This window comes from Cnephaeus nilssonii (assembly GCF_951640355.1).
Source record: "Cnephaeus nilssonii genome assembly, chromosome: 10".
Lineage (NCBI taxonomy): Eukaryota > Metazoa > Chordata > Mammalia > Chiroptera > Vespertilionidae > Cnephaeus > Cnephaeus nilssonii.
In genome coordinates this window covers 53,590,725-53,610,824 of record NC_137081.1, presented here as the reverse complement: position 1 = coordinate 53,610,824, position 20,100 = coordinate 53,590,725, and the positions used below count along the sequence as shown (strand labels likewise).

The window sequence follows — 20,100 nt, the reverse complement described above, 5'->3', positions numbered from 1 at the left end:
AAAATAACGATTTTTTTAAAGAGAGGAAGTCTCAAAAAGGAAAAGAATCGATGGATACGAACAAAGTATTTCCTTGTTGTTCTTGGCAGCCGCCTTATGACAATAAGACAAATCAGCCTGAGGTTAAAGCTCACACTTAGAGAAAGGGAATGCTGACAGAATCAGAGAGAGTGGAATTCAGTCCAGCCTAACTCGGAGCTTCCTGTTTTGTAAGCCAATGAAAGTCACTGTTCTAGTTTGATTTGGGTTTTCTGTTATTGGTAAACCCAATTTTGCCTGCACTTGACACATTATTATAAAATACAGATGAATGTATTAAAACTGCAAGATTCAAACCAATAACCTACTTAATGGAAATTGCAAAGGAAATCCTGTACTGGGAGTGATTTACTGAGGGTGTCAGTATTCAGTCAATGCTTTAGGTGTCTTATGTCCTTAGTCATGGCAGCAACATGTGAGATAGGTATTATCTCCATCTTACAAATAAGGACCCTGAGATTATTCAACTTTACAAAGCCACACAGGTAGAATGTGCCACAGTGACCCAAGTCTGTTTCCATAGTCCATTTCTCGTTCACACTGGAGGAAAACATTGTTTGTAAGGAAGAATTCTGCTAATTTTTAAACCTTCACTGTATTCAGTGGGCAGTGGAAGGTAATTCATTGTGCTCTGCTTGCTTCATATAAGGAGTATCTAAAAAAATCAAATAAAGTTAATATTTGATCATCTAAAAGCAGATTAATTACACTGAGGTTTATTGAAGTGAGCTTTGTATTACCAACAAATTTAAAATGCCTTTATTTATTTACTTATTTTATAGACATTTAGGACACTGCATATGGTAACTATTATTCTTAATTATAGCCTTCCGAAATCTCACTTTTTATACTTTGTTTTTTGGTTATAGAAGACCTTTTTTACATAAACACATTTTCCAGGAAGGTTTGAAAAGTATGAAGCACCTTTTTCTCAATACACCTATGTCTATTTGAAATATAATCCTCTATATGATCATTACATATTTAAAGTTGAATGTTTATAATACAAATTTTCCCAAGTCTTTCTTGTGCAACATTTCTACAAAGAGAAACTTCCAAGAGTTTTTTAAAGAATTTATTCCTATTTTAAGATGACTAATATTATCTAGAGTCTGGATATTTAGACTCACTGGTTCCCTGCTGCCACACTACAGGAGAGCTGTGCTAATCTTCCTGCATTCCCTTTTCAGATATGGTCCTTGACCAACAAGTGAGCTCAGGTCAGCTCAATGAGGATGTACGCCACAGGGTCCATGAAGCATTGATGAAACAGCATCACCACCAGAATCAGAAAAAACTCACCAATAGAATTCCCATTGTCCGTTCCTTTGCTGATATTGGCAAGAAACAATCAGAACCAAATTCCATGGATAAAAATGGTAAATCTTTCTCTATTGTTCTCTTTATGTTTATCATAGGCATTTAAACTATCAAAGTGCTTCTAAATCCTTTAAAATACTTTTTATTTAAAAATCATCTATCGAAATTCAGATTGTTGTTATAAAATTGTTTCTTTTAATATACATATGTAGTATTGTTATCAAGCATTGGATTGTAGAAATTTTAACCAAGGATTTAGGTTCCTTGAAAGGCTCATGAAATAATGCAAGGGAAACTTTTAGCTACTAAGAAGTTGTAGGCTCAAATGCAACTAACAATAAAGTGAGTGTCAATTGCATCCCAAACAAGGTCCTAGACTTTATCTCATAGCTTGAGAATAGAATGCAATACTTCAACTTATGTTCTTTCAGTTAAAATGAGTGTGATCTTTATTTAGTGTTTGTGGAGAAAAAAGATACTGGTTGCATATAGCTTGTAATCAACAATTCCATTAGACAATGTGTTTGAAAAGACCAGCTAGGGCATTGCTTGTGGCTCCACATATATTAAGCCTGATTTCCAGTTCATGGGCCCATGCTGCATCCATAGCGCTACCATGCTTACTGTCTTCACACACAAACACAGGAGACCCCAACCATGGTTTTCTATCAGTTATGACTTACTCCCTATGGTTTGTGCTTCAGACTGTTTTATCCTTTCTGTGCATTTTGTTCCTCCTTTGCATCCATTTGGTCCTTCATCATTTACATTAAGGAAGTTGCTTAAGAATCTTGTTATTATCTATCCTTTCCATTAGTCTTATGAAGGAAAATGAAGTTATCATGAGGATGATATGAACTTGTTAAATTTCTTTTTTAATCATAAATCTTTATTGTTCAGATTATTACAGTTGTTCCTCTTCTCCCCCCACCAATAGCTCCCCTCCACCTGGTTTCCACCCCACCCCATGCCCTTACCCCCGCCTCATTGTCCTTATCCATAGGTGTATGATTTTTGTCCAGTCTCTTCCCGCACCCCCCACATCCCTTTTGAATTTGTTAAACTTCTATAAGCTATAAGAGTTCCCAGTTTTAAAAGATAAATATTAATGAAAAATAATTGCAAATGCTTTCCTAGAAAGGCTCTAATTTCCACAAATGGGCTAAAGTATGTGTATTGTCAGCATGTATTATTTTATATAATTTCACTTCTATTTTCAGGCTTCAGAGATGCCTTAAATACAAAAGCATGACAATGAATTTTCCTTAGACTTTCTTTATATGGGAATTTTACCAGTTTTCATGCTACTGAATTAAATATACTACACAAAGAAGTAGAATAAATGATAAATCAATAAATATGGTACTATTGTCTTAGAACATAGAACCAGTTCTTATTGGCAAAATGATTTTGGAAATACTCATTTGACTATCTAAAGACCCTTCAATGACTGAATATAAGTCATTGTTATGTAGATGAGTCTGTAGTTGTGCATATATTGAGTTCAATAAAAGTGTTATGAGCATTTTATAGTCTATACAAATTTGTATTTGTAAATTTCACTGAACACCTTTAGAATTTATAACTGCTTCAAGTCACCTCATATGTTTGAAATATATCCATATTCTAAATCATAATTTGCTTAAAATATGTTATACATAAAAATGACACAATGAAGCTTTTTTATTTCAAGACAATATAAATGTAGCACTTTTACTATTGTTGCACTATTAGTATTTATTTGGCATGATGTTATTAAGAAAACAGACTTGGATATTTTACTAATATTGGCTATGGGCTTATGTCCACATAATTCCAAAGACCAGATTAAATATTCCCATGAATTCATTTTTGGGACTGTAAGCACATTAAAAAAATGTCTGCCTTCACTTCATTACTTTAACTGGAAAGCAGAGTATAAAATATATGTCTATAAGAAGAAAATGCATTTATTCAAAGATGCAAGGATCTTGGGCTGGTAACTAGTCATAATTTATATCTCAAATTTCACTGGGGATAATGTTTGCTATAAAATCATTTTATTGCATTAAGTTCTTGGAGGAAAGAGGTTGCTGAATTTATTGGATGAACCGTTTATTGTAATATCATGTAAACCTGGACACACTGTTCGTTATTTCTTTAAACATTTGTTAAACTTAGAAAGAGATGATAGAATTAGAGCCTTGAATCACAAATCCACATGTAGATACATATACATTCAACGTTTTGTGAGAGCCTGTTTTTTGTCTTGTTCAGACAACTGCTTAGTTTTTCTGTAAACTAGAATGTGAGTAGTTCTGAAGTGATTCTGTCACCATATGTACAATCAGCCTTTATCTGAACATATACAGACCCCTTGGAGGCATACGTTATGATAATAAAAACTTGGAAACATTTCTAGTAAGATTCATACATCCAATTAAGTATTGTAGACTCTGCTGTCAGAAGTGGTGTTCTAAGCCTAGGCCTATAACACCTCCTTATGACTCTGCTTTGCTTCCTCACACACTTTGCATAATTATGTGTATTGAGAATTCTGAAAATATGTATAGACTTCACCAATTTAGAAATAAATTTATCCAGAAGTGAAAACAGTGTGAAAGACCTTTATTACTAAGGTTCTCAATCTGCTTATGAACTCTAAAAACTGACAAACTTTAGATAAACAAACATCGAAATTCATAGCCATAAACACAGATTTGGGATTCTGTTTCAAAATATGCAATAGAGATTTATTTTTTTGTGTGTGTGCAGTAGCATAGAGAGATGCAAAAAGATTTCAAAATGTACAAAAGGGAGTAACAATATTTTTATTACTTAAAAATATATCTTCAGTAGATTAAGATATAAAAAGATGAACTTTTCATTTAAGATTATAGACTAAGGATTAGAGAGGATTTTCTAGCAACTTGAAAACAGAAACAGTTGTCTTCCTAAGTACAGGCTAGAAATAATCCCTCTCTTCTTTAATATGCTTTTGTTTTGGAGGCAAAACGATTGAAACTCCCCCCAAAATGAACTGATGCTTATGTAAAGAAGTCTGAAGGAATGATATAGGATAAGGTTTTTACTTTCTGAATTGACTTGATCCTTTAGTATGCTACCTTGGTAGTATTCCCAAGGGTTACACATTCAGAGAAGTTTATCTGAATTTCAAATATGGATCTTTCCTACTATAGATTTTATGTATTTGTAAGATAGTGATTTCCTTGGTCCTCTTCTCCGAAGCTCAACATATTTTGTTCATAATATTTTTAGTGATTTGTGGTAATGTATTCAATCTCACCTCCAGATATTACACTAGTTTTGTTTTTTTGTATAATCATTTTCTTGGTGTTCTGCACATTCTCTTAAGGACTAATATGCAGGATGCTATGGATTCACTATGCATTTTTAATGCCACCATGCTGTGTTTAACTTTCACTTTTCATTAAGCATCAAAACTGTGAGCATTAAGTGTCTGATTCTGATGTTTCAATAAAAAATGACAGTTACATTTGGCAAAACAACAGCAAAAAATAATTAAAAAATAATATCTTCTTTAACATTACAACCCTGGAAAGGATATGGGAAGAAAATACTAAAAATGAATATGTGATTATTCTTTGAAACTAGAAGGACTTTCTAAAAATAAAAATAAGACTTTTGTGTTAAATGATCTAGAAAAAAAATCAGTATTTGTATTTATGATTTAGGTTATGCATTCAATTATATTTTGAGACATTTGGATTATAAATCTATTATAAAATAATATTACCTTAGAGATAAAGTTTATATTAAAAATAATTTAGGACTCTTAGTTTCCTTAGGTATAGGGTTTTTCATTCCACTGTGTCTTTTACTAATAATTCTAACTCTATTTTTTTTCCTTCAGATATTTTTTTTCCTTCCTATTCTTAATACTTTCCAGTTGTACCTTAAACAAAATTTTTAAAAATTGATTTCAGAGAGAGGAAGGGAGAGGGAAAGATGGAAAGAAACATCAATAATGAGAGTCATTGATCAGCTGCCTTCTGCATGCCCCTACAAAGGATTGAGCCCACAACCTGGGCATGTGCCCTGACTAGGAATAGAATCGTGACCTGCTGGTTCATGGTTCAAGGCTCAATCACTGAGCAACACTGGCTGGGCTCCAGTTGTACCTTTTATTTAAGATCTCAAAGGAATTACAGAGCAGAAGGTCTCTGACTTACTTTCAAAACCATAGTTTTCCTGGAGAACATTTAGATTTGGAAGGATGGGATATGTGTTGACTCTTCTGGTCTACATAGATTCCAGCCCTTACACTATTGTGTGCATATGTATTGTGAATGATTTTTATTTATGGCCTTTGGAAATCAGTTTTATTGTTTTGTAAGCACTACTTTTATAAAGGTTGGACTTTTTATTTTCAGAGGTACGATGTTTTTATGTGTATTTAGATATTTATATGCTTTCTTATTTTTAAATACTGTGGTCTCATAAGTAAGATACCAAAAGTTAAAAATTATCCTTCACAATGTTCTACCCTTGAAGAAATAAAGCTAGAATAATAATTCTTAGAATTACTTGGAAAACAACAACAATACAGTAAAAGATTTATTTTGAAGACAGAATTAGACATTTTATAATAAAGATATTTCCTATTGTTCCAAAATGTCAAGATAATATTGTAGACACAATTGATGTCTGTTCAGAAGCTTTATTATTGCTACTGAGTTTTGGAATGTCAGAACTAGTTTTTAACTGCAAAACTATTTCTAGTATGGTGCTTTTAAATTTGTTATTTCTTATATTACATTAATTATTTTCAGGCATAATAATTTTTTCCAGGTTTAATTAAGTGCATACTTTTTATGTTATTGAAGTGCAGCTCACTTAATCAACATTTTCTAAATATTTAGCCTTTCTTTCATGTTTCCTATTTCCATAAATTAATGTATTGTTACACATGTTTGTAACTTTGTCATTCATCTTTATATTTCTTTATTTTGCTCTGTCTTGTGTCTGTCTCTAACAGGCTCATCTCATCTCTGTACCTCCCTCATCTCCTACCCTTTGGGTACTCTAAATGCGTTGAAGGTTTCTGAGGTAGTGTAAACCAGCTTGGTCTCTAGGTTAAAGTAATGTACCTCCATGTCTTCATCACAGTTTCCTTCTATTACACATGATTTTCAGTACATTGAGCAGAAGGAAATAATTATATTCTTAAATGATATATTCTCCTATTGACTTGAATTTGGCCAAATAGAAATTATGGTGCTGTTTTACAATACTTATGTATATAATTTATTTGAAGAAAAAGAAAACTATAGGTAAGGACTAAATACTTAAAGGTTTTATGACAACATATTTTACTGTTGTGTTTCAATAACATGTTTTAATGATACTGATGTTAAAGTAAAATTAGTACTTTTGACATAATCTCATGTTACTCCCCTACAAATTTATAATAAGAGAAATGGCTATGCCAGTTACACAGTGGACTTGGTGAAAAATTTATGGATTAGCAAGTAGAAAGGCAGAGCTTCCATATTCTAGTTGGTAATCACCTGAATTATTCTCAGTTTTCTCCTGAGCTTGTCCCACATCTTTAATGATTTGCCTTAGAAAACTTCTTGTCTATAATAACTTTATCCAACTCATATATGATCCCTACATAGAGGTCCAGAGGACAAAATGAATTCATGATTCAAAAGAAAATTTATTCAAGCAGTTACTAATATGAATACTAGATAATATGCATTTTATTGATAAATGTATTACATATATCAAAAAATATAACATTAAAAATGTGAACTCTTTGAGTTTAAAGGTTTGGAAAAATAAACACATATGGTAAATATATAGGATGATGTTAGGTTTCTCAAATGTTTACACTTAAATAGCCATGAACTCTTCCCAGTTAATAATAATGCTATTCATTTTTTCGTCAGTTTTTGAATAATTTACCCTGAATGTAATGAAGTTACTGAGTTAATAAGGGTCTTTTTAAATTTCTTTGGATAGTCAACTTCATGTCTCATAACAGATGTGATTAAACATTGCAATGACATTTACTTATAGGATATATTAATATGAATAGTGATCAAGGGGTGAAGTGATGGTTATGTAAAGAAGCAGGCAAAAAACATGTATGTTCACAAGTATTGTGGCATAGTGATTAGACCAATTATAAAAAGTAGCACTCATAAAGCTCATATATATATATATATATATATGTATATATATATATATATATATATGCTAAATCCCAACTTTATACTATTTTATCTTAGAGGGGAAATAGCCCAGCACATTCTTTGTTATTCTTTTAGGAAACATATTCACTTCTGTTGGAAAGAAAATCCTGTACCTGAAAATTGTCATTATATGAACTACTATTGTTTTAGACATTAGTGAGAAAATAAGGGATGCTCTTTTAAAACCTAAATTTACTGATTCTTCTTATGTAATATTTGAGTTAATGAAAGTCATTTTGAAATTCAAGCCCATCGCCTTCTTTTGAAAGGCAGTGACTATTGAAGTAAACTAAAGAAATTAGTGCTTAGACAAAGATTATAGTTGATAACAAAATTATAGAAATTAATTTATGAGATTTCCAGTAGTTCAATAGATTATAATTCATGTGTGCATTTTAGTTTGATAGAGAGCAAATAAAATTTTAAGTTTTATTTTAAGGCTTGTATTTTTTTCAAAATAACCCAAACTAAACTTGTTAAATTTTAAAATGATATTACCCATATATTTTTCTCTATCCTGCTAAGTTTTCAGATACTGCTTTGAAGATATATAAATTCAATGTGTATTGTTTTATGTTAACACATTAATGTACATATTGATAAGTAATTTTTGTAGGATTCTTTAAACTTTGCAAGATATTTGGTATATGACATTTGTTATTAAACATATTTAACTACTAATATTTACTACTGTTAACTATTACTGCTGAAATATAAGAGATACCAAATTTGTAGTTTATATTGCTAGACTGGTAGTTTTTAAGCTTTTATCATTTTTAAAATGTATTTTTATTGATTTCAGAGAGGAAGGGAGAGGGAGATAAAAATATCAATGATGAGAGAGAATCATTGATTGGCTGCCTCCTGCATGCACTGGGGATCGAGCCCACAACCTGGGCATGTGCCCTGACCGGGAATCAAACTGAACCATGCTGGCGGGGCAGTTTTTAAGCTTTTTTTCCTGTGTTAGCATACATTCTAAGTACATATCTAGAATCCAGAACTAGCAAGGAAATTACTAACATCTAATATGTCTCCTGCTAGTTAAATACTCTCCACTAGGTCATTATCAATATCCTTAAAATATTTATAAGAAATAGTTTTCAAATACCTTCCTGATTATCAGCTTTATGAGGTAATATTTTGTGGAATTTTCATCATATTATAACAAAAATATCGTAGAACAATAAATATCAAAATATATTAATATTTACAAGATAAAAACAAGTAAAATGTTCTATTTTTAAAGTATATATATGAAAACATAGGCTATTCAATTTTAATTTATAGCATATTTTATATACAATTAAATTTCTTCAAAGCAAATTACACTTAATTAACTCTCTTTTTGTGTGTTTCTTGCTGATTGAATTAAATGAGTGTTCTTCCATGTATTTTATACCACATCAAATAAATTATTAAAAGAAAGCAGATATATGCTTATTTAATTTTGTAAGCCTTGAATTTCACCACTCAGTTTTACAGAACATTCAGTAAATTTAGGTTTAAATATATCTAATGTTCTAACTCATGAAAATATGGAGAAATGATGTGAAACTGGTGATTGAAGACATCTGTTAGTAGCACAAATGCATTATGTAAAAGGTTTTTTAAATTAGTTATTATTTTGAGAATGATAAATTAAATGGCTGCTAATGAACAGTTCACAGTCATAGCTGCACATTGCAGTTAGAAATGGGAGAATGAAAATAATCAATGCTGATTAAGTCTATTATTTCTCCAAAATTATACATGGTCTTGGAATATGCTAAAATCAGAATTTGTGTACATGGTTTGAGGCACATTTGTTTTAAAAAATCATATTAAAATCTTCACCAAATGTATTATTTTACTTTGTTTAGTGAAAGCAAAAAACTATTTCAGTTCTAGAAGAATCTTAAACCCATTACTTTCTGGCAATATAACAATTTTAAAACATAAAAAAATTGTATCTATTAGTAAATGGCCCGTTTGAGAGGCTTAATAGTGCACAGGGCAAAATTCGAGTAATATTTGAAAGTAAGTTATAAGTGTCTTAAATCACACCTGGTAATTTCTGGGTAGTGAAGAGTAAGTGGGATTTCGGGAGAGAATTTATAGAAAAGGTTTTCTTTGTATATGTCCTAGTAGTTTAGAGGCATTCAGATAAGTACGGACTGCAGTAACTGGAGATGAAACTGCAGGTGAATTTGAATAAAGTTGGGATTTAGGTAGGTAGAGAGAAGAACTAGGCAGACACAAGAGAGTGTTTTCCCAACGTATAAGACTAATGAGAATAGGAGCAAGTAGTTTGGAGTAAGTTATTATAAATAAGGTCAAGGCTTTAAAGCTGGGTTGTCATCACACATTTCACAACAAAAGTAACAAATAAGTATGGAGAGACGTTAGGAAGAAGAGAGATACGTGTGAAATCATGCAGACCTCTTTAATTTTTATCATTGAATTGCTAAACATGGAGAGCTTACAGATCAGTTTAAATTTAAAAAAATGTTTCATAATTAATGGATAATGGAATTTAATTACCATTTGCTAATCATTGTCATGTTCCCAGATCTGCTGTCTACTTAACTAATGTCATAATCTTCACTATAATTTGTGAAGGATGACAAAATAATTAAGTTCCTGGTTAGTGTTAATGGAAAATTGATATAATTCAAATCTATTGATCTTTTCTCTGCAGACCAATATCAGTATGCTTATGCAATCGAATAGTGACAAGCATAAAATCATAAGCACAGTGTTTGTACTGTATGAACACTACCATATAGAAATCTCTGAAAGTTGTCAAATAATTTTTTCTCATTAGTTTGTTCTTTCAGATGCAATGGAAACTACATGTATGCTGTGTGCTTTTCAGAGAAATATTCACCCTTTTTAAAAACTATACATTTTAAATTCTTTAGTCTGAGCTTAAATCATAATAGATGTCTACCTTGTTATTTAAAAAATATATATGTATATATAATCAGTTTTGGATAAAATGTAAAAATCAATGATGTTTCAAAACCATGATTACTTTTAAATATTTTCATAGGTGATCTTTCATCATAAGGAATAACTATTTAGTCATAGAGTTTTAACCTGGGAATTGGTTTACATTTTCTTGACTGAATTCTCCCATTTCTTTCTGTAACTGATAAATAAGAATATTAATAGAGTTCTATTTATATTGAACCTTCATGCTTACCTCATAAACTCATTAAGAAACTATATTAGTCTAGTTTAATTCATATTTCACTCAGTATGTCTGGAATTATGTAAGTAATTGTTTGTATTCTATAATAACAATCTCTTTCAGCAGGTCAGGTTGTTTCTCCACAGTCTGCTCCAGCCTGTGTTGAAAATAAAAATGACGTGAGCAGAGAAAACAGCACAGTTGACTTTAGCAAGGTAAGCTTTTCTCCCTTTCATTTAAGTAACTGCTGAATTATTACTGAAATAATAATTTGTGTAGTAATACACAAATTTTTTGCATGCACATTTTTTTGTTACTTAGGCAGAGCTGGATGTTGTTATAGCGTTGGCATTTAAGTTCATATGTAGCATTTTACTTATTCACAAGACCAAACGTGTACATTTTAGGCATAGAGTTTAGGTTTGAGCCACTTGGTATAATGTATCCCTTCCAGTAAAAAGAATAACTGGACTTGACAGAGAAATTCATGGAAGTTTATTACTTAAATTTTTGCTGTTTTTTCAAAGTTATATTTTCCTTTATTTAAGGAAAAACAAATCATATAAAATTTCATTGTAGTAATTCAGAGAAAGGCATTAGTGTAAGAAAACACTAGAATATGGTGGAACTGAGCAAGGTTTCCAATAAAAACATAATAAAGATGGACTGTTGAGGGATACATCTAACTGGAGCCAATTCAAATGCAATCTTAAATTATTACTTACTTAAATTATCCTAAGAAGATAATGAGTCTGTGAAAATAATGTGATTTTAGTCAGCAAATTCCTGACATTGTGCATGTGCTATTGTGGGCTATGGCAAACTAGCACTTAAACAGCAATGAGGAGTCGCAATACTGACCAAAAATAAAGAGGGTCAACCATTCCCTTTATCTGAGTGGCTGAAACGGCAGTGACTCAGAGTGTGTGTATGTGTGTGGTTTCCCCCCATAAAGTCTGTAGCACTGGCAACGATTATAACAGTGGGAGGAGATGGGGATGGGAGGCACCAGTAAAGTTCTGAAGAAAGTAATGGCAATCAGCTCCCCGTTGCTGTTTCAGAATCCCTCTGCTAATGCCTAAGTGGTCTGGGTCTAGTCATGTGCATGCTCGCCCTCTGGTGCCTGGCGGAGTCTCCGTGGCAGCGCGGTGTACCCGTTTAAGTCTGTTAATTATGCGTGCAGGGACTGGGAGGCCAACAAAAGGGGCACACTAGTCCCAGTGGGATGAAACACAGGCATGAAAAAGGACCTCCGCACCAGCAAGAGAGAGAGGTGAGGGCACACTCGGGCTATGTTTCCGCGATGGTTCAAAGCTCATTTCACTGTATGGAGGCATGTGATTCAAACATTAAGCCAGTTCAAATGTAATAATCCATTTGCCTTTCCAAAAACTGTCTTTTCAAAGCATTACATCTTCACTCATCTGCAAGTTGGAATAAAATTGTTGCAAACTGCCATACATTTAATTGCTGATATCCTTCATTTGAAACATTATCTTAAAAGCAGTGACAGCCCTGAATGGGTGGCTCAGTTCATTGGAGCGTCATCCTGTAGGCCAAAAGGTTGCGGGTTCAATTATGGTCAGGGCACATATGGGAGGCAACCAATCAATGTTACCCCGTCTCTCTCAAAAAATTAATAAAACATATTTGGGTGAGGAATAAATAAATAAATAAATAAATAAATAAATAAATAAATAAATAAATAAGTAAATGCACTGACATAAGACATTGCTTACTTATTTATGCAGGCATTTGGAGTACAACATGGGTATATTTAACATTCTCAAAAAAATAATAATCAATTTTATCCTTTCAACTAAATTACCTTTTAACTTTTTTTTAAAGGATATAATCCTTTCAAACTGAATTTTATATCTCCATACCATTTTTCTTTTAGTTGTCTGACCTATCTTTGGCAGCCTTAAAAATGCTTCACATTTAAAAGAAAATGAATTTTGTCAAGCGGAGACTAGTCTTATCCTCATGTCCCCCCAAACAATGAGAACTGCAGGAGAGTGAAAAACACATTTTCTTTCCTTTAATCCTTTCTTCTTATTGCATTTCCAATCACTTCTCCATTTCATCTTTTAATAGGCAAATTAAATTTCTAGAGCCCTCTACTCAGTACTCACCTTCTGTATTCCTCAATCTCTCATCCCCAGCATGACACCTTGGAAAGAGCATGGCTTTTTACAAAGAGCATGAGATCTGGAATTCTAACTCTACCGTTTATAAACTATCTGATCTTGAAGGAGTTCTCTGAACTTCAGCTTTCTTGTTTGTAAAATAAGAACAATAATGTATAATAATGTTGTAAAAATAAAATAATATAGAGAGAGCCTGGCAGAGTGCTGGGAATGTAGCAGGCATTGTCCACTTAAATATTTTCAATTTTAATATGTAGATTCCAAACCCCAGTCGAATTTTGAGATGTTAAGGGTAAAAAAAAGTCTTTATTCATGTCATGTGACTTGATTCTATCTATATTCAATCTACATTTTTTAACCCTTCCAATGGATAGGCCCATCAAACTTACTAATTTAAGGAATGTTTTTGAATGTAATCTAAGTTGTCAGGTTTTGCTTCCTATAATATTTTAAAAAGCAGATGTGTCAAAACACTCTATGTCACCATTTCTTAAATTGACATGTAGAGGGTGGATATTTTAGTATTTCCCAAATGTTGGTGGCATTTCTTTTATTTCTTTTTTATTTTTATTTTTTAATAAATCTTTATTGTTCAGATTATTACAATTGTTCCTCTTTTTTCCCCCCATAGCTCCCCTTCACCCGGTTCCCACCCCACTCTCTGCCCTTTCACCTCCCCACTGTCCTCATCCATAGGTGTACAATTTTTGTCCAGTCTCTTCCTGCACCCTCCACCCCTCTTTCCCCCCAAGAATTGTCAGTCCACTCCCTTTCTATGTCCCTGATTATATTATATTCACCAGTTTATTCTGTTCATCAGATTTTTTATTCACTTGATTTTTAGATTCACTTGTTGATAGATATGTATCTGTTGTTCATAATTTTTATCTTTACCTTTTTCTTCTTCTTCCTCTTCTTAAAGAATACCTTTCAGCAGTTCATATAATACTGGTTTGGTGGTGATGAACTCCTTTAGCTTTTTCTTATCTGTGAAGCTCTTTATCTGACCTTCAATTCTGAATGATAGCTTTGCTGGGTAGAGTAATCTTGGTTGTAGGTTCTTGCTATTCATCACTTTGAATATTTCTTGCCACTTCCGTCTGGCCTCATAGTTTCTGTTGAGAAATCAGCTGACAGTCGTATGGGTGCTCCCTTGTAGGTAACTAACTGTTTTCCTCTTGCTGCTTTTAATATTCTCTCTTTGTCTTTTGCTCTTGGCATTTTAATTATTATGTGTCTTGGTGTGGTCCTCTTTGGATTCCTTTTGTTTGGGGTTCTGTGCACTTCCTGGACTTGTAAGTCTATTTCTTTCACCAGGTGGGGGAAGTTTTCTGTCATTATTTCTTCAAATAGATTTTCAGTATCTTGCTCTCTCTCTTCTTCTGGCAGCCCCATAATTTGGATGTTGGTACGCTTGAAGTTGTCCCAGAGGCTCCTTACACTATCTTCATATTTTTGGATTCTTTTTGCTTTTCCGGTTGGGTGTTTTTTGCTTCTTTATATTTCAAATCTTTAACTTGATTCTTGCGATCCTCTAGTCTGCTGTTGGATCTCTGCATATTATTTTTTATTTCAGTCAGTGTTTGCTTAATTTCTAGTTGGTCCTTTATCATATCCTCGAGGGTCTCACTAAATTTATCGGCCTTTTCTAGAAAATTCTTGAAAAATCTTATAACCATGGTTTTGAACTCTATATCCAGTAGTTTGGTTTCCTCCATTTCTTTCATTTGTGACCTGTTTCTTTGTCTCCACATTTTGGCTGCTTCCCTGAGTTGATAGAGTGGCTTTGTGTGGTAGATATCCTATAGGGCCCAGTGGCTCAGCCTCCCCAGTTACCTGAGGTGGACACTCTTGGTGCACCCCTTTGTGGGCTGTGTGCAAAGTCTTGTTGTAGTTAAGCCTTGATTGTTGTTGGTATCACTGGGAGGAATTGACCTCCAAGCCAATTGGCTGTGAAGATCAGCTGTGCCTACACTGGGAGAACTTCTGTGCTGGAGACACCCTTATAAGGCAAGACTTGCTTCAGTGGGGCTTTGGTGCTCACTGAGTCTGCCCCCTGAGTGTGTCCCTTATGGATTTGAGGAGTTGTAATCTGGATGGTCCTACTCTGACCCCTGGGTACACTGGCTATTGATCCAAGGAGGTGCTAATTTAGCCTCTGCCTGAGGCTACCCAGCAGGAGCTATGGAAAAATCTGAAGATTCCTCTTTTTTGTTGGAGTTTTGGAGGTGCCCAGTTGAGGCCCAGCTGTGAAGCAATGCAAGATGCTGCAGGGCCTTGGGCCTTCTTTTGTATGTTCTGGGTCTTTCTGACTCAGCTGCAGTTTGTTAGGTAAGTTTAGATTTCAAAGGACCAAACCATTCATATGCAAAAGCCTCTGCGCATATGAATGTGGGGCGGAGTCTCAGGACGGAGAAAACAGCAATGGCTTCCTGTCAGCCTTGCCTTAAGAGGGCCCCGGGTCTCAGTGTCCCACAGTAATCGCTGCAAGCACCTCTAAGAGAAAGCCGCCCTCGAGTTCCGCCTGCTTCCAGACAGTCTAGTTTCTTACCATACAAGTCTGGGTCCCCAGAGTCTCACCCAGAACTGGAGTTCAGAGCAGTCTGGAGCTTTTGTCTCCCTCCCGCTTGAAAAAGAGAGCCGCGTACTCAGTTGTCAGTCCTCTCCACGCGCGTCTTCGTACCTCTGCCTTTACTTCCGCAGCTCCTCTGAGTCTCAGTGTGCTTTTCTCTTTCCTTCTAGTTGTAGAATTTCCACTCATCCAGCCTTCCTGTGGTCTGGATGATGTCCATTTTGTCTTTTAGTTGTAGTTTTGAAGTTGTTGTGTGAGGCAGCAGTTCAGGTGTTTACCTATGCCATCATCTTGGTTTCTCCACATTTCTTTTATTTCAAACTAGAGGCCTGGTGCATGGGTTTGTGTACTGGTGGGGTCCCTTGGCCTGGTCTTTGGGGATCAGGCTGAAACCGGCTCTCCAACATCCTCCAAGGGGTCCCGGATTGCGAGAGGGCGATTCTCAGGTGACACACCCCAGAATCGGGCTCCCTCCTCTCTTCTCCCAATTTTATGTGACTTTCTCTCTGTATCTGTCTCGCTTCTTTCATCTCACTTTACCCTAAGTTTGGTGGTAACTGACGACTTGTGGGCATTTAGCTGCAAAATGCAATTATTTAGCAAACAGGAATCTAGTCGGCCGAGGGCAGGACTCTGCTCAATGTCAGGCTCCTGCCCAGGCCCTTCCGCCCAGGTGGAGTCCTGTGGTGGTGGGAACCTCCTTCTTCCCACCTGAGCTGCTCCTTCACCTTCTTCCCTCCCTGGAGGTTGCCCACTGTCTCTACTGTCCACCCAGAAGGAGGGAAGCCACGGCTGTTTTCCCAGCCAAGAGTGGTAGTGGGAAAATTTGCTGCCTCCACTGGAAATCGATATTAATTGGATGGGCCGGCGCAGGCACCAGATGTGGGGCTGCAGCTAGTAGGTCCTGCACATCTCATCGTTTAGCTAATCGAGTCAAAAAGTTTCTGTATGGGCCAGACCCAGGACTTCTGCAATGGGCTAGAGGCCTGGTGCACGGATTCGTGCACCGGTGGGGTGCTTCAGCCTGGCCTGTGGGGATTGGGCCAAAACATCCCTTGAGGGGTCCTGAATTGTGAGAGGGCGGTTCTTGGGTGACGCACCCCGGAATCGGACTCCCATCTCTCTGGATCTGGGTGCATCACCTGAGAACTGCAGCTGCCAAGTCACCGAAGCTCAGCAGCTCCTGTGTTGAACGTCTGCCCCCTGGTGGTCAGTGCGCATCATAGCTACCAGTCAGATGGTCAAATGTTTGGCTGGTGACTTAGGCTTTTATATATGTAGATGACTCAAAGAAACATTCACATTATTTTCTAGAGAAAGAACTTTCTTCTGCATCTATCTTTAGTATGTGCAACATAGTATAAAGAGTTAGATGATTATATCCTTGAACTCTAGGAAAACTCAGAAATCTCCTCATTTAGAAGGTGAGAAAGCTATATCCCAGAGAGATTAAGAAAGCTGCTCAAGATCTCTGGTTGGTTAGTGTCACAGTGCCATTTCCCCCCAGAGACTCCCTGTTACTTTTATTGTACTTCATGTAATGGGCTTAAGACTTAAACTTCCCCCTAAAGTCCCATCTGTATTTCCTTCACCTATCAGTGTGTAGCTTGACCACACTTCCAGTTCCACCATGATCTGTCTACCCTTGTTCCCTAGAAATATAACTGTTTCTCACCTACTGCTTATGCACCAAATGCCCAGAATGAAGCATCTTTCTCTTCTTAGCAAAAAGGTCTGGGGAACCTAAAAACAGGGTGTAAATCCTGATTCATAAAAGAAGAAATCCTTGATTTCTTCAAGGTCCTATTCAGAAGAACTGAAAATCCAGGATTTTTAAATGTTCATTCCAAGTGTTTTTAGTCAACTTGAGGATTGTCTTAGAGACATATTCAATCTAGTTCCTTTCTCAGAGGTCTTTTAGGCAGTTGTAATTTTATTACAGGTTAAATTGTGGTCCTTAAATGTGACCTTTTGTTATATTAGAAGGTAGTTAGTTATATTGCCAAATAAGGTTTTTTAATGAATTATATATTAACACAAAATAATATACAAAAATATAGGGATGCCCCCAAGAATAATATAATTGCAATATAATAACATCATTAGAGAATATAAATCTAACACCCTCTCAAATATATAACTACTTCCATAATAATATAATGGGGAGTGGGGATGGAGCTATAGGGGTCAATGGGGAAAAAACGGGGACATATGAAATACTTTCAACAATAAAGATTAAAAGAAATTTTTGAAAATAAAATTAAAAAAAGAATAAATAATGGACCTGGCCGGTATGGGTTCCATCCCAGGCTGGGGTGTGTGTGGGAGGGAACTGATGGCTGTTTCTCTGTCACATTGATGTTTATCTCTCTCTTAAATCAATACAAACATTTAAATAAAGAATAATATAATGTAATGAGTATAATATAATGGCTACTCCAGATATATATTATTTAACTATAACTTATTATGTTTGAAATCAAGAGATAAATTTGTTAATCCTGAAATAAAAGTCTGTATATTTAATGCTTTTTCTAAATTACAGGTATCAACTAATAATATATTAAGTATTATGTAATGCAAAAATAATATCATGTGAAAAAAAAATAATATCATGTGTAAGGACCATATATTTTCTTTTATATAATTAAACTATTTTAGCATACTACTAGTATGTACTTCTTGATTTAATTAAATTGCATCTTAAAGCAGTTATTTGTATAATTGCCACCTGTTTGAGGCACAGACTTCAATAGTTAAGACTATGGCATTTTTCAAACAACAAATGAGTTTATAGAAAGTTTTTCAGTTGGAATTTAGACTTTTCATTAAAGTTATGACAGGTATTATCAATATGGCCCATACTGTTTACCAATTATATAATTTCTTAAAAAGCTATTTTTTATTTTAAATTTTGTTCTAGTGTATTAACATGTATGATTGTTATTTCCATTGGGAGGGGGAACTTAATTGTTTACTCTTTTAGGCTCTGAAAGACTTGGGGCTAATAGTGTATAAGTAATCTTTTATTCCCTTAGAATTTATGCTTTATAAAGCATTAGTAACTGAAAGCATTTTCAATGTATGCAATCTCCTAGATAGACAAAGAAATACAAAAATATGATAATACTTGCCATGAAATTCAACTTTCTAATAATAAGGTAAATAAATACTTTTCTGCCTATAAATTAAAAGGTTAGCTTCTGTAAAAGAAAATACTTACCATATAATATCCCAATGTATATGGTTTATGAGTTTACAAATGTATATTTGGAAATATATTTATAGGTTAAAACTTTGGAATTTTTAATATTTGTTATAATTTTACTAGAGGCCTGGTGAATTTGTGCAAGGTGGGGTCCCTCCCCCAGGCCGGCTGGGTGGTCAGTGTGCTCCCACAGACAACCTCCCATGGCTGGCCAACCTCCTGTGGTCCTTCCCCCTGGCCAGCCCCAATTGGCCCTGATCGAAGCTGGCAGACTGGGGGGAGGGACCGAGGGAGGTTGACCGGCCATGGGAGGTTGGCTGTGGGAGCACACTGACCACCAGGGGGAAGCTCCTGCACTGAGCATCTGCCCCCTGGTGGTCAATGCATGTCATAGTGACTGGTCGACCTGTTGTTCAGTTGCTTAGGCATATATATATATATATATATATATATATATATATATATATAGGCACTTTTGCTTTTTTAAATTATTTTTTCTTTAAAGTAGAACATTGGTTCTAATGGATATTTTTAGTGGAGTACTACAGATTATTTTTATATTTAATCCTTAGGATAGAGTATATACATAATGAGTATTATGTTTTGTGTCATCTTTGTTTTATCGATAAATTAAGTAGTTATAAACTTTCTAAATAGCTATGCTGAGGTCTTGATTTCAGAAAGCAACATATGTAATGTAGTCACTAAAGTCTGGCTATGGGCATTCTAAGGTACTCCTAAAAATTCTAATATTTTTCATTTTAAACTTCTTGGAAAAGCTACTCTCATATCATTAAACTTGCAAAAGAACTGTCTGGCCCCTTAAAAAAAAATCTCTGCCTCACTTATATTTGCCAGAACTCTTTTCTCTCTCTTGGCTATTCCCACTTTGATCTTTGGCCTCCATTTAATTGACACAGAGCATAAAACCAATTACTAGAGCAGACAAAAATCTTATTCTCCCTATAAAGTGATTTCCATAAAAAGCAACTCAAATGAATTAGAAACAAGAAATAGGCCTTGCAAAATTGACTTTAAAATCACTGCTTGGTTTGCATTGAGGCCCTGAGCATAAAAATGAACATTTACTCTTAAGGACAGTTACAATCATTTTTCAGACTTCACCCTTTAAGCATTTCTTCTTGTTAATGATCACTTTTGTGTCGTGTGCATTCATTTCAATCACAGACATCTCATATCAGAAGTTCAACTATGGCTCTTCAGCCACCCCAAATGTTAATATTTATATTCTTGTTTTTTGTTTGTTTTTTTACTCTGCTATATCTAAATTCTCTAATGAGAAATTAAAATTGAAGAATGATCAGGCTAAGTATAGAATGTGAAGGATATAGAATAAAGGTGAAGACTAAAGTCATAATTAACACTGTAAGGAGAAACATGTTTAAATTTCTTTT

The 20,100-nt window shown here is 34.5% G+C and overlaps 1 protein-coding gene across 7 annotated transcripts in view; it reads left to right on the top strand.

The window, feature by feature from the left end:
- Positions 1–20,100, top strand: part of SLC4A10 (solute carrier family 4 member 10) — a gene marked incomplete at both ends in the record, with an annotated part of 246,251 nt that overhangs the window by 135,745 nt on the left and 90,406 nt on the right. For 2 of the 7 annotated variants that reach the window (XM_079782954.1, XM_079782952.1), the window contains 3 exons: positions 1,230–1,418; positions 10,882–10,970; positions 11,939–12,028. In XM_079782954.1, the coding sequence (XP_079639080.1) occupies positions 1,230–1,418; positions 10,882–10,970; positions 11,939–12,028 (368 nt within the window). Of the gene's footprint in view, positions 1–1,229; positions 1,419–10,878; positions 10,971–11,938; positions 12,029–20,100 lie in introns of all 7 variants that reach the window. The other 5 variants (XM_079782953.1, XM_079782951.1, XM_079782956.1 and 2 more) reach the window with 3 other exon arrangements.